The following is a 23,880-nucleotide window of genomic DNA, read 5'->3' on the forward strand; positions in this document are numbered from 1 at the left end:
TGCCTTTAGTGATGAGGTCTTCCGCTCCTTCTCTTCCTTTTAGCGTTGAGTGCTCGGCTACCCCCACATACGAAATAGGTGTATTGATCAGACCAAAATGGCACCAATGATGAGCTTTTTATCAGCAATTCCTAATTACCATTAGCTATCAGTAAGCAGGGGAGTTCTTGAGACCTGCCGGAGCTCAAACTCTGCTCTCACCCTACAAATGGGAGGGAGCCCTGGGCTCGAGGATCTTATGAGCTCAGGGCTTTCTTCCGGGACAGCATGCCAAATTGCTTTATAGTCAATCATCAGCTAAGTGTGAACTCATGACAGTTTTGACATTTGGCTCCAAAATTTTAAATATACAGTTTATATCAGGGGTCACCAATCCTGGTCCTGGAGGGCCGGTGTCCCTGCAAGGTTTAGCTCCAACTTGCCTCAACACACCTGCTTGGATGTTTCAAGTATACCAAGTAAGACCTTGATTAGCTTTTTCAGGTGTGCTTGATTAGGGTTGGAGCTAAAATCTGCAGGACACCGACCCTCCAGGAACAAGTTTGGTGACCACTGGTTTATATAATAACACAGCAGTTTTTATAACAAGAGATCCATGGAAAACAAAGATTTTAAATGATTACAATATTAATTATCTTCATTTTTATCATGTGTGACAGGGAAAATGCAGCATCATGTCAACAACCCTCCAGCAAATTTGTCGGCCTCACATCTATGATGCAAATCTCTCCACTTTTCTATTTCAGCACACCCCAAAGCTGCTCAACTGGATCTGGTGATTGTGAAGGCTATTAGAGTTAAGTATAATCTCACTCTTAAGGGAAACCATTTTGAGATGATTTGTGCTTTGTGGCCACACTGCATGCTATACTGTTGGAAGCAGCCTCAACGAGATGGGTATGCTGTCGGCATTTAAACAAGGTTAAAAAAACTGCAATGCAAAAAAAGTTCCTCATTATACAACCAAAAGCCCAGACTATTGATACCAAGTTGGATGAATTGATGCTTAATTGTTTATGCCAAATTCTGACCCTACCATCCAAATGTCACAGCAGAAATCGAGACCCATAATACCAGGCAAATTTTTCAATCTGTACTCCAGTTTTAGCGAGTATGTGTGAATATGGTTGCAATGAGTTGTTATTAGAGTTACTGTTGGCCTTTTCTGTTTGCTCAAAGGAGTCTGGCAATTTTCCTCTGGCGCTGGCATAAACAAGACAGAACGGCCACTCACTTAATCTTTTCTCCATTTCTGATGACCCGCTATAAACCCTAGAGATGGCTGTGCATGTAAATTCCAGTAGATCAGCAGTTTCTCGAATACTCAGAGCATCCTATCTGACACCGACAATCATACCATATTCACTCATAAGTTACTCAAAAGAACTTTTTTCTCCATTCTGATGCTTAGATGAAGCTTCATCAGATCGTCTTCAGAACATTCCCTAATTGTCAACATTTCATTGTCAACATTTCTCCACTAAGTCGATATCATTGAATATTTGTGTTAACAAGCATTATGCTAAAGTGCCATGTACAATATATGTGCTTTTGACAATGTTTTGAAAAGGCATTTAAATATAAAACAACTATATTACTCCTTGTATGTTTTTAAAGAACAGTTCAACCAAAAAAAAATTTTTTTTTTAAGTATTTTTTGTTTATTCACCCTAAAGCAGTTCCAGACCTTTTGAGTTTCTTTATTCTGTTCGACACTTAAGATTTTGAAGAAGGCTGAACACCTGTAACCATTGACTTCCTTAGTAGAAAAAACAAATGGAAGAAGTAATTGATTTCCAGCTTTCTTTAAAATATCTTCTCCTGTGTTCAACTGAAGAAAGAAACTCATAAAGGTTTGAAACATGTAAAAGGTGAGTAAACTAATACAAAGGTTTCATATTTGGGTGAGCTATCCCTTTAAAGGGCTATTAAATCATAACATTTTAAAATGGAATTCAAACAATTTAAACATCAAAAACTGTGCGTGCGTTTTTTTATTGTTTACCTGTATGTCATGTGACATGAACATCATAAATCTGTGAGCTTCAATTTAATGTAAATTTAAGTTTATTCTAAAGCTCCAAAAATGTTTTGAATAATTTTTTGTCATCTTTTTGTTATACCGACAGCTTACATGATATAGCCACATAATGGCATAATCACCATTCCATCAGTAATTCTCCTTCAAGACTCACGCTGCCTTTTTACATACAAAACCCTATTATTTATTATGTGTATAAATATATACATGTCATCAGTTAAATCTAACCAAAGCCCCAGCTGAAGCTTTTAAATTCCTCAAGACAAACTGCACATTAGATAATTGAGATATGGTAAGTGCTCGCTTGTCATAATTATTTCTGAAAACACATTCTCTCCCATCTAGCGTTTTCCTGTTAGTAGAACTATACTTTATTGATGTTGTGTTGTTGCTTCTTAAAAATATGTTGAAGTTAATTTAATAAACACTCTTCCTTTTCATCCATACATGGCCACATGGTGTCAGTGTGGCAGAGATCATGTCACGGTTATACAAGTGATGTCTATTCACAAGACTGGCAGGGAGAGCATTAAAATAGTCATGTATGCATGGCAATGACCTACAGTAAATAACAGGGTTTTGAATAGAAAAAGGCAGCGTGAGTCTAGAAGGAAATTGCTAATGGAACAAAAGGTTGGTACTTATGCCATTATGTGCCTTGAAAATGCGGTCTGCATTACAAACAAAATACATTCTTTCAAACATTTCAGTTGACTTCAGTTAAAGGATGTTCTTTTAAAGGAGCTTTTGCAATTGTATTGATCAACATAAACCTTGACATAGAAAAAGCAATGATTTTAGAATGACTACATCTTTAAAAGCAATCCCTATTCCCCCCTTCCCTTAGCTTTTATTTCTCTAACATTGAACCTCTTTTTGATGAGTCACATGATGCATTTCTCATTTGGAAAAAAAAAAAAAAATCTGCTAATTGACTAAATCTAAACCTTGGTCAGAGATGTTGTTAAAATAAGAAAAAAAAAGAAAATCTTCTTTAATGTCAAAATATTAGTGAAATATTTTTAATTGTCATTTATCATTACATATATATTTATGTAAAAATGAAGACAACCTGCTTATTTTAATTGGTGCTTATTAAAATACATAAAAAATTTAATTGATCAAAATCATAATCAAAATGATCATAAAATATTTGTTTATTATATTTTAAATGATTATGAACTTCTTGCTAAAAATGGGTCAATCTAATGAAGGACAGTGGCAAAGTATTAAAAATTGTAATATAATTGTATATGAAAATCTACCCAATAACTGGTTGGGTCACTCTTAGCAGCAGCAACTGCAATCGAGCATTTTCAATAACTTGCAATGCGCTTGTTACAGCACTCTCATCTTTGCGGAGTTGTTTTAATTCAGCCAAATTAAAGGGTTTTCGAACATGAATTGCCTTTTTAAGGTCAGGCCACAGCATATTCAGGTCAGGACTTTGACTAGGCCATTCCAACGTTTCTATAATCATTCTGAAGTGGACTTGCTGGTTTGCTTTAGTTCATTGTCCTGCTGCAGAACCCAAGTTTGCTTCAGCTTGAGGTCACTTACAGATAGCCGGACATTCTCCACACCCATTTTTACTATTATGATGTTCTTTTTCTGAAGTGTAGTGTTACTTTTATGGCACACAAAATGGGACACATGCCTTCCAAAAGCGTTCCTAGTCCACAGTATTTTCCCAAAAGATTTGGGCATCACCAAGATGTTTTATGACAAAACTAAGACAAGCCCTTATATTTTTTTAGTTCAGCAGTGGGTTTTGTCTTGAAACTCTGCCATGCAAACCATTTTGCCCAGTTTCTTTCTTATGGTGAAGTCCTGAACACTCACATTAACTAAGGCGTGTGAGGCCTGCTGTTCTTTAGATGTTGCTGTGGGGTCTTTTGTGACCTCTTGGATGAGCTATCGCTGAGCTCTTGGTGTAATTTTGGTTGGCCAGTCATTCATGGGAAGATTCTCCACTTTTTGCCATTTGTGGATAAAGGCTCTCGCTGTGGTTCACTGCAGTCATTGTAGTTATAACCTCTTCCAGACTGGTAGATCTGAATTGTTATCTTTCTCATTTGTTTTTGAACTTCTTTGAATCTCATCATGTGACGTAGCATTTAAGGATCTTTTGGTCTACTTCACTTTGTCAGTTAAGTCCAATTTAAATTGTTTCTTGATTGCATACAGGTGTGGCAGTAATTTTTTTAATTAAGAATTTGAATTCAGGTGTGATAAACCAGAGTTTTGTTTTAACAGAAGGGGCCAACCACTTTTTATTATGTAGTTTTGGATTTTGTTGTCCCTTAATTATACATAATATAACCTTTATTTTAAAAACTGTGTGATATGTTTATTTTCGTATCTTTAAATTTGTTTGATGATCTGAAAAAGAAAAATCAGTAAGGGGCCAAATAATTTTTCACATCACTGTATATACAGTATACCCTCATATAAGCTCTGGTACTTTATTATCATCAACAAAAATCAACAACAAAAATCATTTTGTAATTGAATTCCCCTTTAGATAAGATCTTAATTCTACTCTGTAATCAAATGATTTTCAATATGTCTTACCAGATTTGTTTTTGGTATTTAACCTATACGCAGATTAACATTTCAGTGTGTGTGATTGTGATAAAATTGCGCCCTTATTTCAGTTCAAGCTAATATAAACAACTGAAAAAAAGAAAAGCTGATAAGTGCAGCATTCTTCAAATGTATTAGTAAGTCAGACCGTATCATTGTCAATGTTCTTTGTGTTATAATGCAGCCTTATCCACTCTAATTTTCTTATTGCTCAGAAGCCATTTCCTTATTACCACCTTACTGTATTCATTAAAGAGCATAAAATACTGCCTTTTTCTCCTTCCCTCCTGACCTTTGGCTACAAAGGTTTCAACCATTTTTTATCAGCCTTTAAATATGTTCTAATCCCATTTCCCAACAGCTACCTTGGATACAGGTGCCTTAGGCCTTCATTTAGGTTCAAGTTTGTGCGCTGACCATTGTGCCAATGGACAGTTTGATAAAGGTTAGAAGCTTTTTATAAGGCTTTTACAATCATCCATAACCACTGAGACCACTTCATAAGTTAATATTGCTCATTCTCTTTCATACGAATGCTCATCTTTTTTATTATTATTTCACATATTGGTGTGCAATTATGGTCTTACCTATTGAAATAATGTAATATATGGTCCACTTTTAACCTCCGAATGTGTGAAGAACTATATTCAGATGTCTTAAATATTTAATATCACTTTATTATTGATGTGAACAGGGAGGAATTAGAAAGAGGGAGACATTTCTGGAGGGAAATGAGATTTTTAGTGTGATTGCTGAGAATCATAACTGATATTTGTGTGAATTTGTATTTCTCGTTTCATTTGACTGGGCTTCGTTTAAAAGAATTTTGAAAACCACTTTCAGACGAAACAGGCTTTGTAGTGAGAATAAATTAGTGTGTGAAAAAGTATGATCAAAATTGCATAGTGACTATGGAAACCGTCACACAAAATGTTAATCCTATAGAAAGTTTTCTACAAGCCGATTTGCATTTTTATTTAAATGTGCATTGGAAAAAGTAACAATACTTTAATAACAGCGAATGCACTGCACTGACCTACAACTGTTCATACTTCATAAATTAAACAAAAGACAAATAAAAATGTGACCTGTACAATCAAAAATACATTTAACAGCTATCGCATGCTGCACACAGTACAGTATGATGAAACCTTTTTCTATACATACTTATTCTTGGAAATAATTATGCACTAATCATAGCTTAATTTACTTTAAATCAGATCCGTTTTATGAAAAATACAAGACTTTATGATGCAAATGAGTCACTTGCAGAATGGCTAGTGCAGTTTTGTCAGAAAGTCCAAGAAAAAATAATATCTACATTACCTTTCATTGTACAGCTCAGTACATGCAGCAATTAAAAGATACTTGACCTCTTAACTGAAGTACTAATGCTATATTTCTCTTGTTGCCCATGCCAAAACCACTTCACTTTATGAAAGAATTGGATTAATCACAGCCTCTTCAGTGAGGTTTTAGCTGTAGTACAGGTAGATCCATGGGTTTGTGCAGCTGTTGAGGCTGGCGAGGAGCATGATGGTCACAAATACCGGCCCTGTAGAAGATATGAGACTTTTTAAATAAAGACAAAACAAACAAAAAAATCTGCTTCTATATTGGACTTGTCCAAACTCTGAAGCTCTTCTGGGCGAAAGTATTGCCTGAGTGCACCATCTGGTGTCTTCCAGACCAGCAAAACATAATGCGGTTTAATCAGATCAGGTCTTTTGAGGGCTACTAATGAATGGATTTAGTGAAGGTGTTTCTGCTAGATTTGCTGCTGTGGGGAAATAGACAGTTAACACAAGAGAACAATAGCTGTGACTAATCATACTGTATGATGACTCATTGGTCCTTTAGTCACATAAATTATCGTAAATATATTACTTAATATTTATATATATATTTTTTGCAACAGCTAAAATATAGCAATGTTAAATTGAAAAAAATATTTAATATTCTCTTATTCTTGATGTAATTTAACCAGATTGAGTTTAAATGTTAATTTATTCATTATTGTTTAGTTTGAAAAGCAATAAAAAATCAAAAATAGTTCATCATAAATAATTTTTATAAGTGTACACCTGATAATTTAAATGAAATGTAAATGTAAGTAAAATATTAAATGCAGTATATATATATATATATATATATATATATATATATATATATATATATATATATATATATATATATATATATATATATATATATATATTTCATTCTAATTTCATTTTATGATAACAAATATTTATTGAAAATACATATTTAGGATCTTGCACTATGTTTGTTGGTGTTTGGACAGACAGAGGGATGATTTTTATTTTTTTAAACCTGGACATAAAAAAATAAAATAAGGTGAAAATGTCTGGAAATGTTTACAAAATTAAAAAAAAAAAAAAAGATCGTTTTAAAGGAGATTTATAATTTTCCAACAGGTAGGCGAGTCACATATTATGGCATTCATGATGATCAGACAGTTCAATATTCCAGTGACATTCAAGATGCTCTCTGAATTACCCTGTAGAACACGATTATAACACGAGTTCACACTTCTGTCATTAATGCAAAAACTAAATTAAATGCTCTTTTTTATTATTTTTTTTATTGCAACTTTACACTTAAATAGTTAGGGTGTATTATGTTGTAATAACTCATAGAACTGCACAATAGAAGTACGTCAGACTTTTAGGCATCACTTTTCCCTACCTTGCGTCGGTGCGCTGCTCGGACTCCAAGCTGACCAGAGCTGCACCACAAAGAACGGGCTCCAGCACAGAGTATAAACCAAAATAATGATAAAAGTCATCTTGACAGTCTTCAACATCGCGCTGGAGATCCCCTTAGTGCTTGAGCGCCCATCACCAGCGCTGCCCTGCAACGCTTTCCTCTTCATGTTGAAATAAATCCCTGCGCAAATCTTGATCTGACAAAACATCAAGATCACAGCTGGCAGGACAAACACGGACAGGGTGATCCACGTTATGTATATTCTCCCTCCCCAAGGCTCGATAAACGTCGCCCAGCAGTCGAAAACATCCTTTTCAACTTCTTGGAGGGAGAAGATGAAGATCTGCGGCGCGCTGAACGCCAGCGAAATCAGCCAAGCGGCGCTTATGGACACGTACCTGCGGAAAGACCCCCGAAAAAACGACACCATGGGTTTGCAGACCGCGTGGTAGCGATCTATGGTCATGGCCACGATCATATACGAGGACGCGAACATCCCGACCACTTGAAGATACTTGACAGATCTGCACACCAGATCAGAGCCTCTGAACCTGTGCGTAATTTCCATGGAGAGCTGCGGCAGGACTTGGAAGAAGGCGACCACCAGGTCTGCCAGACACAGGTGGAGAAGAAACAGTTGAGTTCGAGTGTGTCGCTTTCTCCTTTTCCAGAGGGCGTGGAGCAGGAATAAATTGCTACATGTTGCCAGCACGAAAACGCATCCCAGAACTGCAGCTTTGACGAGCGCGAAGTGTCCGTCGGATAAACCAAAGGCGTCGTGCGCGCTGGAGCAGTTCCCAGCGCTGCAGTTCAGGTTATCGGCCATTGTTAATTCAATCCAAACTCGGAGAATTTAATGAGCGTGATTTTGTGTGTTATGTCAGAGGTGTTTGACTCCTGCGGTTGAGCGCTGACGCACAAGGCGCAAAGTGGTGCTCAACACTTCAACTAGCCTACCTGTGTTCACACACGTCAGGCGTTCGGTCATACGTTCGATAAAATGCTCGTACACTTGAGTTTTTTTTATCCAGTGGCGATAAAGTGATTACCAATGTTGGGTGTAATTACTTACAAGTAGTTACTGTGATTAAATTACTTAGAAACTGATAAAGTAAGGGATTCGTTTGCATTTTTAGGCAATTTAATTACTTATAGTTGCTATCAAGAGATAGTTCTCTCAAAAAAAACAATTTACTCACTATTTACTCGCCCTCAAGTGGTTTCAAACCTGGTTTGTCATTCTGTTGAACACGAAAGAAGATAGTTTGAAGAAAGCTAAAAGCCTTGACTTCCATAGCAGGGCGTCAGTGGTTGCGGGTTTCCAACATATTTAAAAGCATCTTCTTCTGTGTTCAACAGAATAAAGAAACTAACAAATGTTTCTCAATGTTGTTTTAAGTGCAAATCCAATGTTGCTACTGTGATGCATTCATGGGACTTAATATGATTAAGATATACTGGAAAGAAATCCACAAATTAGTTCAGAAGATTATTGGTAAACGTTTTGCCCTGTTTCCAGCTATTTATCTTCTGAAATGTAAAACTGTTCTACACCTTAGTCATGGACTAGAATCTGTTACACCTTTGTATGTATCCAGCAAGAAAATTTATTTTTTTGTTGTGGTCTTCTCCTAACATTCTCCTAACATTCATCGGTCAATATGTGGATATTTCAGATTGCCATTTTCTTAACCTTAGAAAAACTGACTTAGGACTTGCATCAGAAATCTTTTTGGCATCCTCTGTGGGAGTTTTTGGATAATGTATCTTGAAAGACAATTTTTTAAAATCTTATTTTTATATATTTGTTTATTTTTTGTTAATCTTACCCTTTACAAAATACTTAAATTACTAGCCGATGGACGATTGTGCAATAGATGGCTTTATTATAGTATATGATGAAATAAGACTGTTCTGTCATTGCAACATTTAGATTTTTGGGTGAACTATCTCTTTAACAGCTGGACATAAATTCAACAGTTCTGTATAAATCAGCTCAGGGGAATTGAGTAATTGTACTTTTTGTTGTACAAAAACATTTTGAGAATAACACAACTAAAGGTTACATTTATCAAGATGACTGAACATGCTAAATAATCAATGAACTGAGTAAGAAATTATTGATAGTATATGGTGTTGTTATTTTGAAAAGTTTGGTGTTTTATGATGGTTACTTTTCTTTAGTATTCAATGTTTTACGAAGCTAAGAGGCTCTATTTGACTCATATGTAAAGAATTAAAAGAACACTGGTGGTGACTATATTTTTCATAATCCTCTTCAAATAAGGATTTAGTGAGATGGCGTGATTTGTGTGTAAATAGTTTCTATGTATAATCAGAACAAATAGACTAACTGTTTGTTTTAACCTGCAGTAGTACTGGGGTAGTCATACCCTAAATTCATAACAAATGAGAGCATGAACTTCAATATAGATGTTCTTTAGGTAAAGCGAAAATATAACATAAAAGGGGAGAAATGTGATTAAATGACTCTGAATGTAGCATGGTTGTTCGTGTCAGATGGTCTGGTTTGAGTTTTTAATAAGCAGGGATTGTCACAGATCAAACAATCTGTAGGGTTTAAAGAGAATAGTCGGAAAAAGTGTCCAGTATATCCAGTAAGCGTCAGTTGTGTAGGTTTAAATACTTGATGTTTTTAGGACTCAAATAAGCACTCATTGCACCACTGGAGCATCTCTGAACACACATGATTCTTGAAGCACAGACTGTCAAAATGCTGGGTTCCACACAATCAATTTGTGTAGGGAAAACATGAAGGTTTTTTGAACATGAAAACATGAGTTAACTTGTTAGTTTTTACAAATATCAGTGGATTGAACATAAAACAACTAAATTATCCCCTAAAACTAGACAATTGTGTTATTTCAGCTCAGTTTAAATAAGCAGTTGAACAAACAGCATCGGAGAAGAAGTGACACAGCAAACTGATCAGATAAGAACAGCAAACTGATATTATAATTCATCAAAACTAGTGAAAGGTTCCTAATCTGATGAGTCTCCATTTCTGCTGCAACATTCAGATGGTATCAGACTTTCAGTCAGAATTTGTCATAAACAATAAAAGCTTGGATCCATCCTGCTGTGGATCAGTGCTTCAGGCTGCTGGTGTAATGGTGTGGAGGATTTTTGTGGTACGCTATGGACCCCTTAGTTCAAATTGAGCCACAGTTTCTGTTGTTGACCATGTCTACCCCTTTATAACCACAGTCAACCCATCAGTTCATGGCGACTTCTAGCAGGATATGATGTGCCATATACAGCTTTAAATCGTCTCAAACAGGTTTTTTGAACATGGCAATCACATGAATGCTGCCATGTCAATATGGATTAATATAGGAGGAATGTTTTAAAGTGTCTTGTTGAATCTGTCTCAAAGAATTAATCCTGTACACTTTTTTTTTTGTGCGTTCAAACTACTAGATTAAAATGAGTTGGAACAACACAATTCTTGAGATTTCATTCGGACAAATTAATTTTTTATGTTCAATCCACATGGATTTGTTAAAAATGTTAGGTTAACCTAATTTGTGTTGGGACAACATGAATGAATTGTGTGGATCCTGCATTTTTTACTGTGTAGGACCCATTTTAACATTACAATATCAGTTTCAGCGGTGCTTAAAGGGTTAGTTCACCCGACAATGAAATAATTACTTACTTTCATGTACTGTAGCTCCAATCCCCTGAGCCCTTCAATTATCTTCAGATCACCACAAATTAAAGTATTTTAAATGGAACCGGAGAGCTCTCTCATCCTCCATAGGCAGCAGTGGTCCAGAGGCATTCAAAGTTCTGAAAAAGGAACCAAAAACATCATCCATACAGTCCATGTTACTTCAGTGGTCTAACTGTAGCCATTAGAAGCTTCAAGAACACTTTTGTGTGCCAGTAAAACTGTAAAAAAAACTACTTTGTTTGCCAATGTGTTCGCTTCCATGTCAGGCCAGGGTGTACATTTAAAGGAAATATGACCTATTCGTCATCAGAGTCAGCAGTGCAACATGCAAGCATTGTTTTACCAATAGTCATTTATCTGAAGTGGAAACATCACCAAGACCCCATTCAAATAAAAGGTCAAATTATTCAGTTTTTCACCTGTTATACAATTATTATGCTATATTAATTATAAAAAAAGATTAATTAAGGAATTAAATGTACTTGATATTTCAGAGGTATTTGTGTAGCGATGTTTGATCAGCATGTTTTCATTGATAAAATACACATAACTGGTCCTGTTATAATTTCTGTGCTTTCCTTTTGCTCCAATTTCTGCATGCTGCCTGAGGGACAGGTGATAATGGTCAGGAATGTGGAGGCATTAGTGCTATTAGCATATAAGCAAGCAGACAACACAGTAAGCTCCGACGGTATTGTGCAATGTATGAATTCTTCAACATATGTCAGTAGGACTGTGATTTATATGCTTTAAGACTATTCAGTTTCCATAGCAAAATAGAAAGCACATCTCATTAACTTTATATGAGCTACTTAAGATATGGAACTATTAACTGAAAAGACTCAATGACATTTGCTATGGTCTAAACATAATTGTTATACGACTATTTGGACTCCATCAGCCAGAAAACCATTGTATAAAACATTTTAGACTTTCAAATTTGTATTATTCTACTATATAAATAACCTGTAGTGTGTATCTCTTTTTAGCGCAGTAATCTGACCTGTTTCTTAATTGAGTTACTGCATGACTGATTAAGTTGTGTTAAAAATGTGTAAGTGAATTGCAATGTATGGAAGGAATTTACAAATAAAAATATCAGGCAACTTCTAAGGGACATTTTAGCTGCAACATACATTTTCTCTTATAAAAACGTGACAGGGTCTGACCTTTAAGCTTGCACTTCTTAAAAAAAAATCACACATAAACAAGCATAAAATCATACAATTCAATTATAGGACATATGCTTGATTACTGTCAGCTTCTCCTCTGTCAAATGATGTTGCTTGCTCTGAGTCATAGCCTATTTACCATGCATGCAATAAACACACAAAAATACTTATATACATAAATGTACGACTTATTGTGATTAACATTATATAATAATATTTTAATAGTGAAATTCAAATGTAGGCTATTAATCTTTGGTAAAGAAAGGTGTGTAAAGTGTCCGGATGTGTTTACGTCAATGTGAATACTGTCACCCAACTAGTTAAGTTGTGTTAAAAATTTGTAACTTACTTGTAATCTAATGAAGGAATTTATAAATAAACGTTGCAGGCAACTTCTATGGGACATTCTACCAGAAAAGAAGATTTTCACTTATAAAAACGTGACAGGGCATGACTTTTCTCCACAGAAAATCATACAATTCAAGAATGCATCCTTGATCACTGTCAGCTTCTCCTCTTAAAGGTGTAATGCTCGCACTTGTGATTGGACTGACAGAAACATGGGGATAATTGTAAAATAGTATTTATTTGTAGAATTTAATGATAGTTTCATGTTTTTAATCAACTTATGTGAATGATAACAAATTAACCTTGCTATTTCTGAAGTGTTTTTCTAAGTAACAGTTTTTAGCGTAACAAAAACTGTTAAAGCTGTCGGTTCAATTGGGCCAAGGACATTGACAGGGTCTGTACATTTGTAACGTGTTTTAATAAAGAACAAAAAAATAAAAATCTGAGAACCAAATGAATGACATTTTCCTTTACAGAACAACTCACAGAAATCAGCCATCAGTTCATTTTTAGATTTTATTTATTTTTTTTTGCGGGGGATGAAATTCTTTTTATTCACTGTATTTATGTTTTTATTTTAAGGATGATGTACATTTCTGGTAGAATGACCCCTGTTTTATTGCATGTCTTTAACATACAGCTAAACGAAAATAAAAAATCCTGTACAAACATCACATGGATATTTTTAAATAAATGTATAAATCTATTTATGTGTAAAATAATGTAGGCTAATTGAATTACTATAGGCAAAATGTATATATTGGAAAAGAATGAAACGGGACACTTTGATGATCAGCTAATAATAAACAATTCAAACAAACACGCAGCCTACTTTCTTCCACAATTTCCCACAAACATATCCTTATTAAGCATTAGGCTAAATTATGAAATCCTAAATAAAAAAGTGAAGTAGCATATTTATCATGCAGTGCACACACAAAAATACTATTATACATAAATGTACGACTTGTTGTTATAATTAACAATTTATAATAATATTTTTAAAATTAAAATGTATTCATTTTTGGTAAAGAAAGACGTGTTAGTGTCCGTGCATGTTTGCGTCTGCCTGGTTACAGTCATCCAACTCTGATTACCTCATCGGGTCACGTGACAACACGGCGCTTCGCTATTCGTCATCACACCCCGGGGAAGTTGTTTGTGTCGAAAAAGCAGGAAGCGCAAATTTTAAAGGGCGGACAATTGGCTTTTTAATAACTATTTTCCTTTACAATATATCGCGAAAAGTAACTGGTCTCAGTACAGCAGACAATCGCCTCTCATATCCCTTTTTTCGCGAAGCGCAATAACTGTAAGTATACTTGTGTCTTTTATAATTCATTTAGGTCTCCTGTCTCTGCTTGACTAACTGATCAGAAGTCAGTTGGTAATCGGCACTATGCGCTAATGGGCCGCACCTGAGTCTATAAATTAAGTAACGTTATGTCGAACTCATTTGCTTTTCTCTTCGTGTCTCAGGAGCTTCACGCCCAAACTTTTTGTCGTGACCCTTTTCTCATTTATTATTTTGTATATCGTGACACAGTGACATGACAGTAAGTACTTGACCTACATAAGACCACACCAGTATGTATTACAAGTTTCACTTCTAGATTTAAGATCAGAGTTTTGCTAAAAAGGTAACTTCACGTTTTTGTTATGTTTAGATCCGTGACTTGGCGAGTTAGTAAAGTCAACTGCTATATTTCTTCTGTTTGTATTTACGTACACCAGCTAAATTGTTCACGAACGATTTACTTAAATGGTTTATAATAGTTGATATGTAGTTAGTAACGTAGCGTGACTATGACGTATACGTTTTACAATTAAATAAGAATGCAATTAGTCACTAAACGTTAGTTTATTATTGACTTTAATGCTAGTTTTAACCAAGTTTTCTGCCAGTAGATAATTGCGGCCTAATTGCACGTTACTATGTAATTATTTGATCGTTATTATTCGCTGCTGGCATGTTTTTTTCATACTTATTGAAATGTTGGCTCAATATTTGTGTCATCCTTTGACTTGATTAGGTATTATAGATCTGGTTTATGGAATTTTAATGTTAGACAATTGAGCAGGAATGGGATTTTAGCCAATACTGTTTATTTAGGGGATTTAATGAGCAATCAGAAGCTGGGATCAAATTATTGTTATTATTAAGTTGATAGCACAGTTGATGCCTACATCTACTTGAACCTGGTGCTTAAAGACTTCTGACTATTTCTCTTTCTTTAGACAGAATTGATTTCGCAATTGCAAGTTTGTGTTATATGTTTTGATCTTTGATCTGCAGTTTTCTTAATACTGGCTTTCACATAGTTGCAACTTTGCAGTTTTGACTTGACTTTAAATTATATTTGATGTTAGAATTGAGACAAAGTCAGACTTCTGTAATGAAATATTGAATATACAGATTGCATTTCAGAACAATGTTGTATCACCCTACAAACTGAAAAAAGTGAAGTTTTAATGTTTTGAGAGTTGGGATTTTTAAAGTTTCTCATTTTGTTTGACGTTTGAGTTTTGCATCTCAGTTTCTTTTCTCTGAATTGAGGCAATTGTCTGAACTGACAAAAAAAATATTGCATGAAACATTTCTTTAGAATTCCAAGTGTCTCAATTCACTCACAGGTTCTTTTGATTCAGTCCCTGCTTCATCAGGGGTCACCACAGCTAAATGAGCTTCCAATGACATAGCAATTCAGATTTTGCTATTTTTATTTTTAGTTCCATAGAAACGTCAGTTCTGCACTGCTCTGAGTTGACAGAAATAATATGGCCCTTGCATAAGCAAATAAAATGCTTTATTTGTTTATTCTCTCCCACTTAGTTTCATGCATCCCGCTTCGTTGCACTAAGTAAATCAAAATTAAGTGCAGTGTTTCTCAGACGAGCACTGCGGCTTATGTGGAGATGGAGGAACGTGCCCGCAGCCGCCTGCTGCGCTCCAAAGCCACTCTGGAGCAGGACATCAAAGCCTCCTACCTGATGGACCACATGATCAGCGATGGCGTTCTAACCAATGATGAGGAAGCAAAAGTGCTCAGCAAGGTCTCTGATGTTCATATATATATATATATATATATATATATATATATATATATATATATATATATATATATATATATATATATATATATATATAATACATATACATACACACGCACACACATTCACACACACGTGTGCATTGTATGTACAAAAATAAATGAATAAAAAATTAAATGTGTATACATGTAAATCTAAGCTGAACTGAAGCAGTTTTAATTCACTAGAACTTCTATATTAAGCTGCTTTGAGACAATCTGCATTGTAAAAGCGCTGTAGAAATCAAGATGAATTGAATTAATTTTTGCAAAGCACTAATAAAAAGTGAATATGTGTGAAATTTTCCCATTTTTGTTTCTCCAGGCCACTAGAAAAGAGCAGGCCGTGGCTCTGCTTGAGACCCTGTTGAGGAAAGACAATCGTGCCTACATTTCCTTCTACAACGCCCTGATCAGGGAGAGTTATGGAGATCTGGCCAGTCTCCTTCACAGTGATTTGCCTCTGCTCAGCCCTGAGGGAGAGAAGAGCTTCGCTGATGGAGTCTCTCCCTCTGGTAAAAGCTCAGTTGTGTTTGAACTTGTTTTTTCAAGTGGCTTTATGTGTGAGGTACTAGAGGTTTTCTTTGCTTTGGTTTCAGTCCAGGCGATTCTGAGTGTAGGAGGTGTTCCTCAGAGACCTGTGGTGTTCGTGAGTCGACCTCCACTGCTCAATCTGATCCGGGAGATGCTGTACCGGCTGCGGGACACACCGGGCTGGGTAACTGTATTTGGCATGGCTGGCTCAGGGAAGTCTGTGATGGCTGCCGAGGTTGTTCGAGATCGTTCACTCATTAAGGGTAATGATGTGTTGTTTATTTACATTTATCCAAACGTTTAGTACATTTTTTTTTTTTTTAAATAAAGATTTTATTCTATTTGTAATTTGTTTTCGGATTTATTTTAATTGAGGTTTTATTGTGTTCATTTTAGTTTGCGTCATGTATTTATATTATTTTATTTTATATTTGGTTGAAATGTTATTTGTTTTATTGTTAAACTAAGGTTTTATTTCAAAGTGTTTTTATTAGTAATTTTTAGTTTGTTTTTTTTCATTTGTTTATTATAGTCTTTTGTATTTTTAATTTTATTTAATGGTTTTTATTTGTAGCTTTAAGTTTAAGAATTATCTCTGTTTTTGTATTTATATTTTACTTATTTTAATTTTGTTGTAGTTACGATTTTTTTGGCTTTGTCTGAATTTGCTTTTATAAAAAAACATTGCATTTAAAAAAAAAAAAAAAAGTTTGAGCAAACATTTTTTAATTTTTTTAAGTTTATTTAATTTTATTCTTTAAGACCAAAGGACTAAAAAAATGCACAGAGTACAGTGTACGTGAATGTATTTTTGTCTCTGTTCTCCAGAGTGTTTTCCTGATGGTGTTCACTGGCTGTCTGTGGGTCAGTGTGAGCGGGCAGACCTGTTGGTTAGGATGCAGTCTCTGTGCTTTCGTTTGGAGCAGTGTCAAAGTTCAGACACCAGTCAGCGGCCACCCAGCACTGTGGAGGAGGCCAAAGAGCGCCTGCGCTTCCTAATGCTCCGCAGATTCCCCAGGTCAGTTCGCTTGGAAGAACATAGTACATCATGGAATAGTGTTTCCTGGTCCAAGCCTTTATTAATTTAAATAAAAAAAAATTAACTATTAATTAAAAGTAGCTGCTACTGGGTCATAACCGCACATTAAAGTGGATCTTACAAAATCATGGTCTACCTACCGTCTGTGGACTTGCTACACCTCAGAGCTTCATATTTTAACTATTCATCAAAGGTGAATCACTACAGTACCTGAGATTAGGTGTGGATGAAAACATACTTTAAGATCATGACGTTCAATAGTAATACAGAATACTCTGAGCTAAAAATGAATACTAATATGGCATTCGATGGAAATAATTTAATGGAAATGTTTATAAAGGTGCCTCCTGGAGGAATTTAACCATTTATGATTGATCAAATTAAAAACATGTTATCAGTGGTGTTGTCTGTATTTATTTTCTGTAATGCATGTTAATAACTGTTATGATTGTAAATTATAATTTGAATATTTATTACCAATGGTGCCATGTATTTAGCCAATGCTGCTATGGCATTAAAACAAGCAAATAAAATTGGCATCTAATGGTGTTTGGACTTGAAAAAAGTGACGTGATGTTAGACCTAACTCTGAAAATAAAAGTCAGTGATTTATTTTATTTGTTTTTTAAGTGTTTTATATAACTTTGTCCTCAACATGTGCCTCTGTCAGGTCTCTGCTGATTCTGGATGATGTCTGGGACAGTTCTTCCCTCAGGTCTTTTGATATCCAATGCAGAGTTCTTCTGACCACACGCAATCGAGCTCTGACTGATTCCGTCAGCGGTGAGTACTTCAGTTTTGCCCACCATGCATGCATTCATTATTCTTGAAAGTCTAGGTTAGCTCATGACTTTGTGGGTCTTGTTCCTGCTCTTGCCTGGGTTTTGAATTAAATCCAAGGCAAATAATGAACTAAATGAAATTACACAAAACTCTGATAACAGAACAGCTGTGTTTTAGAGATAAGCTATTTTCAGCAGAGGTTATGAGAGAAATGTTCTTCTGTGGTTCGTGTAGTTGCTTTTTATCTTGCGTAATTTGTTTAATGTCAATTTCATTCAGAAGTAAGAGTTCAACAGGTTTGTGTGTGTTCTGCTTAAGGTGTAAGGTATGAAGTGCCTGTAGAGAACGGTCTGGATGAGGAAAAAGCCTTGGAAATTCTTGCTTTGTACGTTAATGGGAAGATGCACAAACTCCCAGAACAGGCCCGCAGCATTGTAAGCGAATGTAAAGGTACAACTCTGCTTTTTACCCTTGCTCACTATACAGTACACAATGCATTTCATTTATCTACCTTTTTTTTTCTCCGGTTTAATGTAGATGTCATTTAATTTGTAGTAATTTAATGCATTATGTACCGCAATATTTTATAGCAAGGGGTGCACAATTTTGTAAAACGTAATATTTTATCCATTTAGAATTGTACTATTGATGTATTTTATAGTTTTATTTATTAAATAATTCCTTTGTGCATCTAATATTGACATTTGAGTGTTAGTCATTTATTAATTATCAGTAAATAAATTATTTGTAGATTTAGTAGTTTTAACCCCTGACCGCTGTGAACATCTCTTGTCAGGTTCTCCTCTGGTGGTTTCTCTGATTGGAGCTCTGCTGAGGGAGTTCCCTGACCGCTGGAGCTATTACCTGCGACAGTTGCAGCAGAAGCAGTTCAAGCGCATTCGCAAGTCTTCATCCTATGACTATGAAGCACTGGACCAGGCCATGGACGCTAGCCTGCAGGTTCTGGAGGCCGAACACCAAGAGCTGTACAGAGACCTGAGCGTCATGCAGAAAGACATCAAAGTGCCTGCTAAGGTCAGTTGACCGCATTTTAAGAATTGGTTCAGATTTAGAGTTTATGTTGGACTTAGGTGTTGGTTTCTCTCCAACAGGTTCTGTCTGTTCTGTGGGGTCTTGAGCTGGAGGAGGTAGAGGACGTCCTGCAGGAGTTTGTCAATAAATCTCTGCTTTTTCGGGACTGTAATCAGCGACCGTATCGATATTACCTTCATGATCTGCAGCTGGATTTCCTCGCTGAACAAAACCGTGATCAGATTGCTGTAAGTTGTCCTGCTTCTGATTTTAATAGAGACCACCAAAGAACAAAGTCTGATTGTCAGTTTCTCCTATAGGAACTACATAAAAAGATGGTTCGTCAGTATCAGAGGTTCTACAGTAAACGCCCACCTGACTCTGCAGATAAAGACTCGTTGTACTGGTACCAGTTCATCCCGTATCACATGGCTAAAGCAGGACTGTCGAAGGTAATGCTGCAGTCTAATGCCAATTAAATTTAAAACTGTAACTTTTGTATCTTGAAGAATTTCTCCACCTTTTTAGGAGCTTTATTCATTGATGTTTTCCTTGGACTGGGTCAAAGAGAAGGCTCGGATTATGGGATCTGCCCATCTCATCAATGACTATGTGGAATATGGGGAAATACTAGATAAAGAGGTATTTACAGGTTCACTTTTTGTTCCTCATTTGCGCATGTTCTTGACCAAATAACTAGTCAACCATGATTTGTATAGGCTATTATCCATGTATTAATGTTGTTATATATTGGCCTTTTTTAAATTAGTTTTTACTTAATTTATAAATTAACTTCTTAAATTAAATAATTTAAAAATGTATCTATGGATCATAAATCACTGTATTTGAGACTGTATAATCTATCAATTTGGTCAATTTAAAAAAAAAAATTCCCTTATTATTAATTTTGAAACATTTTTATTTAACCTATAATTTGTTCATTTTTTTTTATTTTTGGTCTATTCATACCAAAACCATTTATTTTCTGCTTATGTCTTTATTATTAGGAAGATAAATGCATTGTTAATCACTTATAACTTGACCCATTGCAACACCCTGATACTTATTTTCTCTAATAAATGATTGTTGTATTTTTACTCAGAATAGTGAAGTGCGAGTGCAGTTTCAGGAGTTCCTCTCTCTGAATGGTCATCATCTGGAGCAGAGGCCGTTCCCTGATGTGGTCCAGTTGGCTCTGTCTCAGCCCGATCGCTCAGAGGTTTACAGACAGGCACTGATGCAGGCGCAGAAACGGGCCAGCAGAGGGCAGATCTACCTCAACTGGGTGTATGTTTCTCTCTCTTAATCAGCATGCTTGCACTTATAAATGCACTAATAAATCCCAGAAATCAGCATAGTGAAAACACTTTTTTTTTCACACAAACATTACTTTACAAAATTCATCTTGCTGTCAAACATTTTGTCGGACAGTTCTTCTTGCAATGACTTATGAAAATTAAAATATATGATATGAAACTGTCTCTGAAGGTCTATTGTTATATTACATTACATAATATTATACAATATATTATAATGTGTATAGATAGATTTGTGAATCTAATGCCAAGTATATTTGTTTGTTGTCATGTTCAATAAATAATAAATAAAAAAAATTACAAAATCATTAAGAAGCTTGATGCTCGTATATACTCAAGCAGCTAAAACACGTTTATTGTAGACTTTCTTTTGATGCAAGATGAGGACACATTTTTATAATTCCTGGAGTGAGTTTGTGGTATATGTTCTCCCGCATTACTGCAAATCATGTGCTCAGTGTATGTACTTCTGTCTGTTGTAATAATGCATTCCTGTCACTTATCTCACACACACTTCAATAACCCACAGAAAGCAATTTAATGCATTTTGACATGCTGAGGGAAATTGGCATAAGGGACAAAACTCGATTGTTTTTTGACTAACTTTATCAAAGTAATGTTTAAATGAAGGCGCATTTTTTTGGCTCAAGCATAATCAGGTTAAGAGCATGCATGTAAATACACTCAGTAACTTCTCTGTGGGAGACTAGATTTTCATTGAAAGCCTGTTTTTTTTTTTTACTCCATAGGAATAAAAATATTGAGGAGGGTTTGTCTCGGCTAGTCATGCACCCTCACCAGGGGGCTGTCTACTATGCCTGCTTCTCAAAAGACGGGAGTAAAATTGCCTCTTGTGGAGCCAGCAAGGCACTTCGGGTAAATCTCCATTTGTGTCCTGCTGTTCGTTCTGACGCTGTGATTATTACCGTATGCCACTGCCAAATTTGTTTATTTGTTCTGTCTAGGTGTTTAAATCAACCTCTGGAGAGAAGCTTCTGGAGCTTCAGGCTCATGAGGAAGATGTTTTATGCTGTGCCTTTTCCCCTGATGACCGGCATATAGCAACATGTGCCAGTGACAAGAAGGTGAAGGTCAGTGGTGTCCATTTGTGGGTCATTTTTATGTATTTGATTTTTATGAATTAACTTTTTTGAGCATCTGTAATACAGAGCATTTATCGTTTGACATTTATATTTCATGGTGCACTGTCATGCATGATTTTTATTTATGTTTTTGGGTTTTTTTTAGTTGTGGAATGTTGAGCGAGGTGTTCTTATCAGAGAGTTTGAAGTTGAACACGAGGAGCAGATCAACCACTGCCAGTTCACCAACACAGGCCGAAGAGTCCTGCTGGCCACCTGCTCAAATGACAAATTCACTAACACCAAGGTGATGCTTTTTTTTTTTTTGTTTCTTAAATCTTTACTTTAGTAATATTAGAATAATTAGTTTTTATAATTATAATAATCAAAAGAAATGGTATAAAAAGCATAAGTATCTAACAGTAACAGTAGTAGTATGATGTGGATGTTATTATCAATAATTAATTAATAAATACCTAAAGAAACCTTATTTGTTAGATTTTGTACTGAGTGGTCGTTTTGAAAATTAATAATGAATACTAATTTAATAATAAAATATTCAGTCTTTAAACTAATAATTATTGTTATTATTACATGATGGCTACATTTATGTTGTATGAACAGTAATTGTTTTAACGCTAGTAATTGTGTTTAATTAAAATTGATTCAAAGTCCTGATTTGTTCAATATGTTCAAGTTAATTCAGTAGTGGTATCAGTGAAGGCGTTTTATTTCCCAATATTCATTTTTGGGGAAAAAGTGAAGTTTTTAATTTCTTTTTAGAATCATCGGTACATCATAGCGCAGGACTCAGGTGTGTAGTTGAGGAGCTCCAAAGAGTTTGCCAATTAAATTTGATTTGCACTTGTCCTGCCCTTTTCATTTCCTAACTCCACATTTAGATTGAGATCTGCTGAACATGAGTAATGAGTGACAGCTGGTAGGACGATCTCTCCGAACAGGCCAACGGGGCAGCTGTGTAATCTTACAGCTTGCGAAATTTGCAGAGAATTGTGGGAGATCTGTAGGAGTGTGACAGCAGGAGACTCTAGTTGAGCTGTATTCATTTGAGGTGCGAAAACAGCGTGCAAGTGTCAAAAACGTAATGAGAGCAGCCCCCCATTGGAGGCGTCAACACAAAAGGGGAATTTCGTGGAATATCTGTGCACGAGGAGCAAAAGAAACACCCCGAAATGAGATTTAGAGAGTGGAACGGTGGATGTGTTGAACACGTGGTGGTTCATGCGGACTAAATATGTTCTTCCTTTATGTAGGCCGTCCTGTTCAATAAGCTCTGACTGAGCAATCTTCCATTTCATATTCCATGTGTCCTTATTTCATCTCATTTTCATGTTTCCTGCAGTTGTGGAACCCTAACAAAAAGACGTCTCAGAACACTATGTTTGGACACATGGAGCCGGTCAATCACTGCTGTTTTTCTCCTAATGACCTTTACCTCGCCACTTCATCCAGTGATGGCAGCTTGAAGGTGTGCAGATTTTTATGTGATTTTTATCATCAGTTTAATCCACATATACAGATCAAATACAATGCTTTTATTTTTATCTGGTTTGACATTTAATCGCTTTAATGTAATTTTGGTCTTATTTGTAACATATCTAATTATGCATTATATTTATATAATCAGAGTAAGGGCGTATGCCTGGCATCCTGGCCAAACTTGCCCACTAGCCTGTCGATTATGGCCTCCCAATCATTCCCATATTATCTAATTGGCTTCATCCCTCTATCAATCAATTAGCTGGTGTGTGGGTCTGGTGCAGAATGCATTCCTGCATGCCTGTGGTGGCTGAGGAAACCATTTTGAGTACCCGAAAATGCTATATTATTGCATTTAGCAATTTAAATTTGATGTAGTATTTATATATAAATGGATTCCATTAATGTATTTTTTTAAGGAATATTTTGTTTGTTAGTAACTGGGTATTAGTTTAAAATCAACTAGATGGATAAATGCTTGGTCAGATTTAAAGGTTTTATCAGTAATAAATTTCTTACATGTTGATAGTTTATATCTAAACTATAGAAACTATAGAAATTAAATCTAAAGAAGTTTGAACAATTGTAATATAAATAGAATAAATGCTAGATTATTTTATAAGTAATACCTGATCAGGTATAGACAGTCAGAATATAAATGAAAACCTAACCATATTATATAAAGTAGAGGGGTGAAATATACTAACTCACCAACCACTTAAATTGTGTTTTTTTTTTTTTGTCAGCTGTTTGAAGTGTCATCTGCGAACGAGTGGAAATCAATTGATGTCGATAGTTTTTTTCCTGAGAGTGACGAAGAAATAAAGGCCATGGTGAAATGCAGCACTTGGTCGGCTGACGGCTCACAAATCATCTGTGCTGCCAGAAACACAGTGTTTGTAAGTGATTTCATGAGTGGTTGCTGTGA

At 35.4% G+C, this 23,880-nt stretch overlaps 3 protein-coding genes across 15 annotated transcripts in view; 2 read left to right on the forward strand and 1 right to left on the reverse strand.

Moving 5' to 3' along the window:
* Positions 1-1,299, forward strand: part of LOC147844695 (uncharacterized) — a 50,971-nt gene extending 49,672 nt beyond the window's left edge. For all 3 annotated transcript variants that reach the window (XM_087248162.1, XM_087248163.1, XM_087248164.1), the window contains one exon: positions 747-1,299. The gene's annotated coding sequence lies outside the window, so the exon portion shown is untranslated. The remainder of the gene's footprint in view (positions 1-746) is intronic.
* Positions 1,300-5,576: 4,277 nt separating this feature from the next.
* On the reverse strand, positions 5,577-8,354 carry avpr2l (arginine vasopressin receptor 2, like). Its single transcript, NM_001110125.1, is given in 2 exon segments — positions 5,577-6,182; positions 7,337-8,354. Coding segments are annotated over 2 exon segments (927 nt in total). The 5' UTR covers positions 8,184-8,354; the 3' UTR covers positions 5,577-6,102.
* A 5,373-nt stretch (positions 8,355-13,727) lies between these two features.
* The window catches only part of apaf1 (apoptotic peptidase activating factor 1), a 30,462-nt gene continuing 20,309 nt past the window's right edge, over positions 13,728-23,880 (forward strand). For 4 of the 11 annotated variants that reach the window (XR_015482178.1, XR_015482177.1, XM_087247531.1 and 1 more), the window contains exons 1-17: positions 13,728-13,889; positions 15,411-15,631; positions 15,992-16,181; positions 16,266-16,463; positions 17,029-17,218; positions 17,910-18,022; positions 18,341-18,472; positions 18,819-19,057; positions 19,135-19,302; positions 19,375-19,506; positions 19,583-19,696; positions 20,157-20,341; positions 21,120-21,246; positions 21,336-21,461; positions 21,619-21,759; positions 22,816-22,941; positions 23,699-23,851. Coding sequence is in view for 7 of the 11 variants with exons in the window: in XM_087247531.1 (XP_087103657.1) it covers positions 15,494-15,631; positions 15,992-16,181; positions 16,266-16,463; positions 17,029-17,218; positions 17,910-18,022; positions 18,341-18,472; positions 18,819-19,057; positions 19,135-19,302; positions 19,375-19,506; positions 19,583-19,696; positions 20,157-20,341; positions 21,120-21,246; positions 21,336-21,461; positions 21,619-21,759; positions 22,816-22,941; positions 23,699-23,851 (2,472 nt within the window). In the remaining 4 variants the exon portion in view is untranslated. 11 annotated transcript variants of the gene reach the window in all.

This window comes from Danio rerio, chromosome 4 (assembly GCF_052040795.2).
Source record: "Danio rerio strain M-AB ecotype USA chromosome 4, GRCz13ab, whole genome shotgun sequence".
Classification (NCBI taxonomy): domain Eukaryota; kingdom Metazoa; phylum Chordata; class Actinopteri; order Cypriniformes; family Danionidae; genus Danio; species Danio rerio.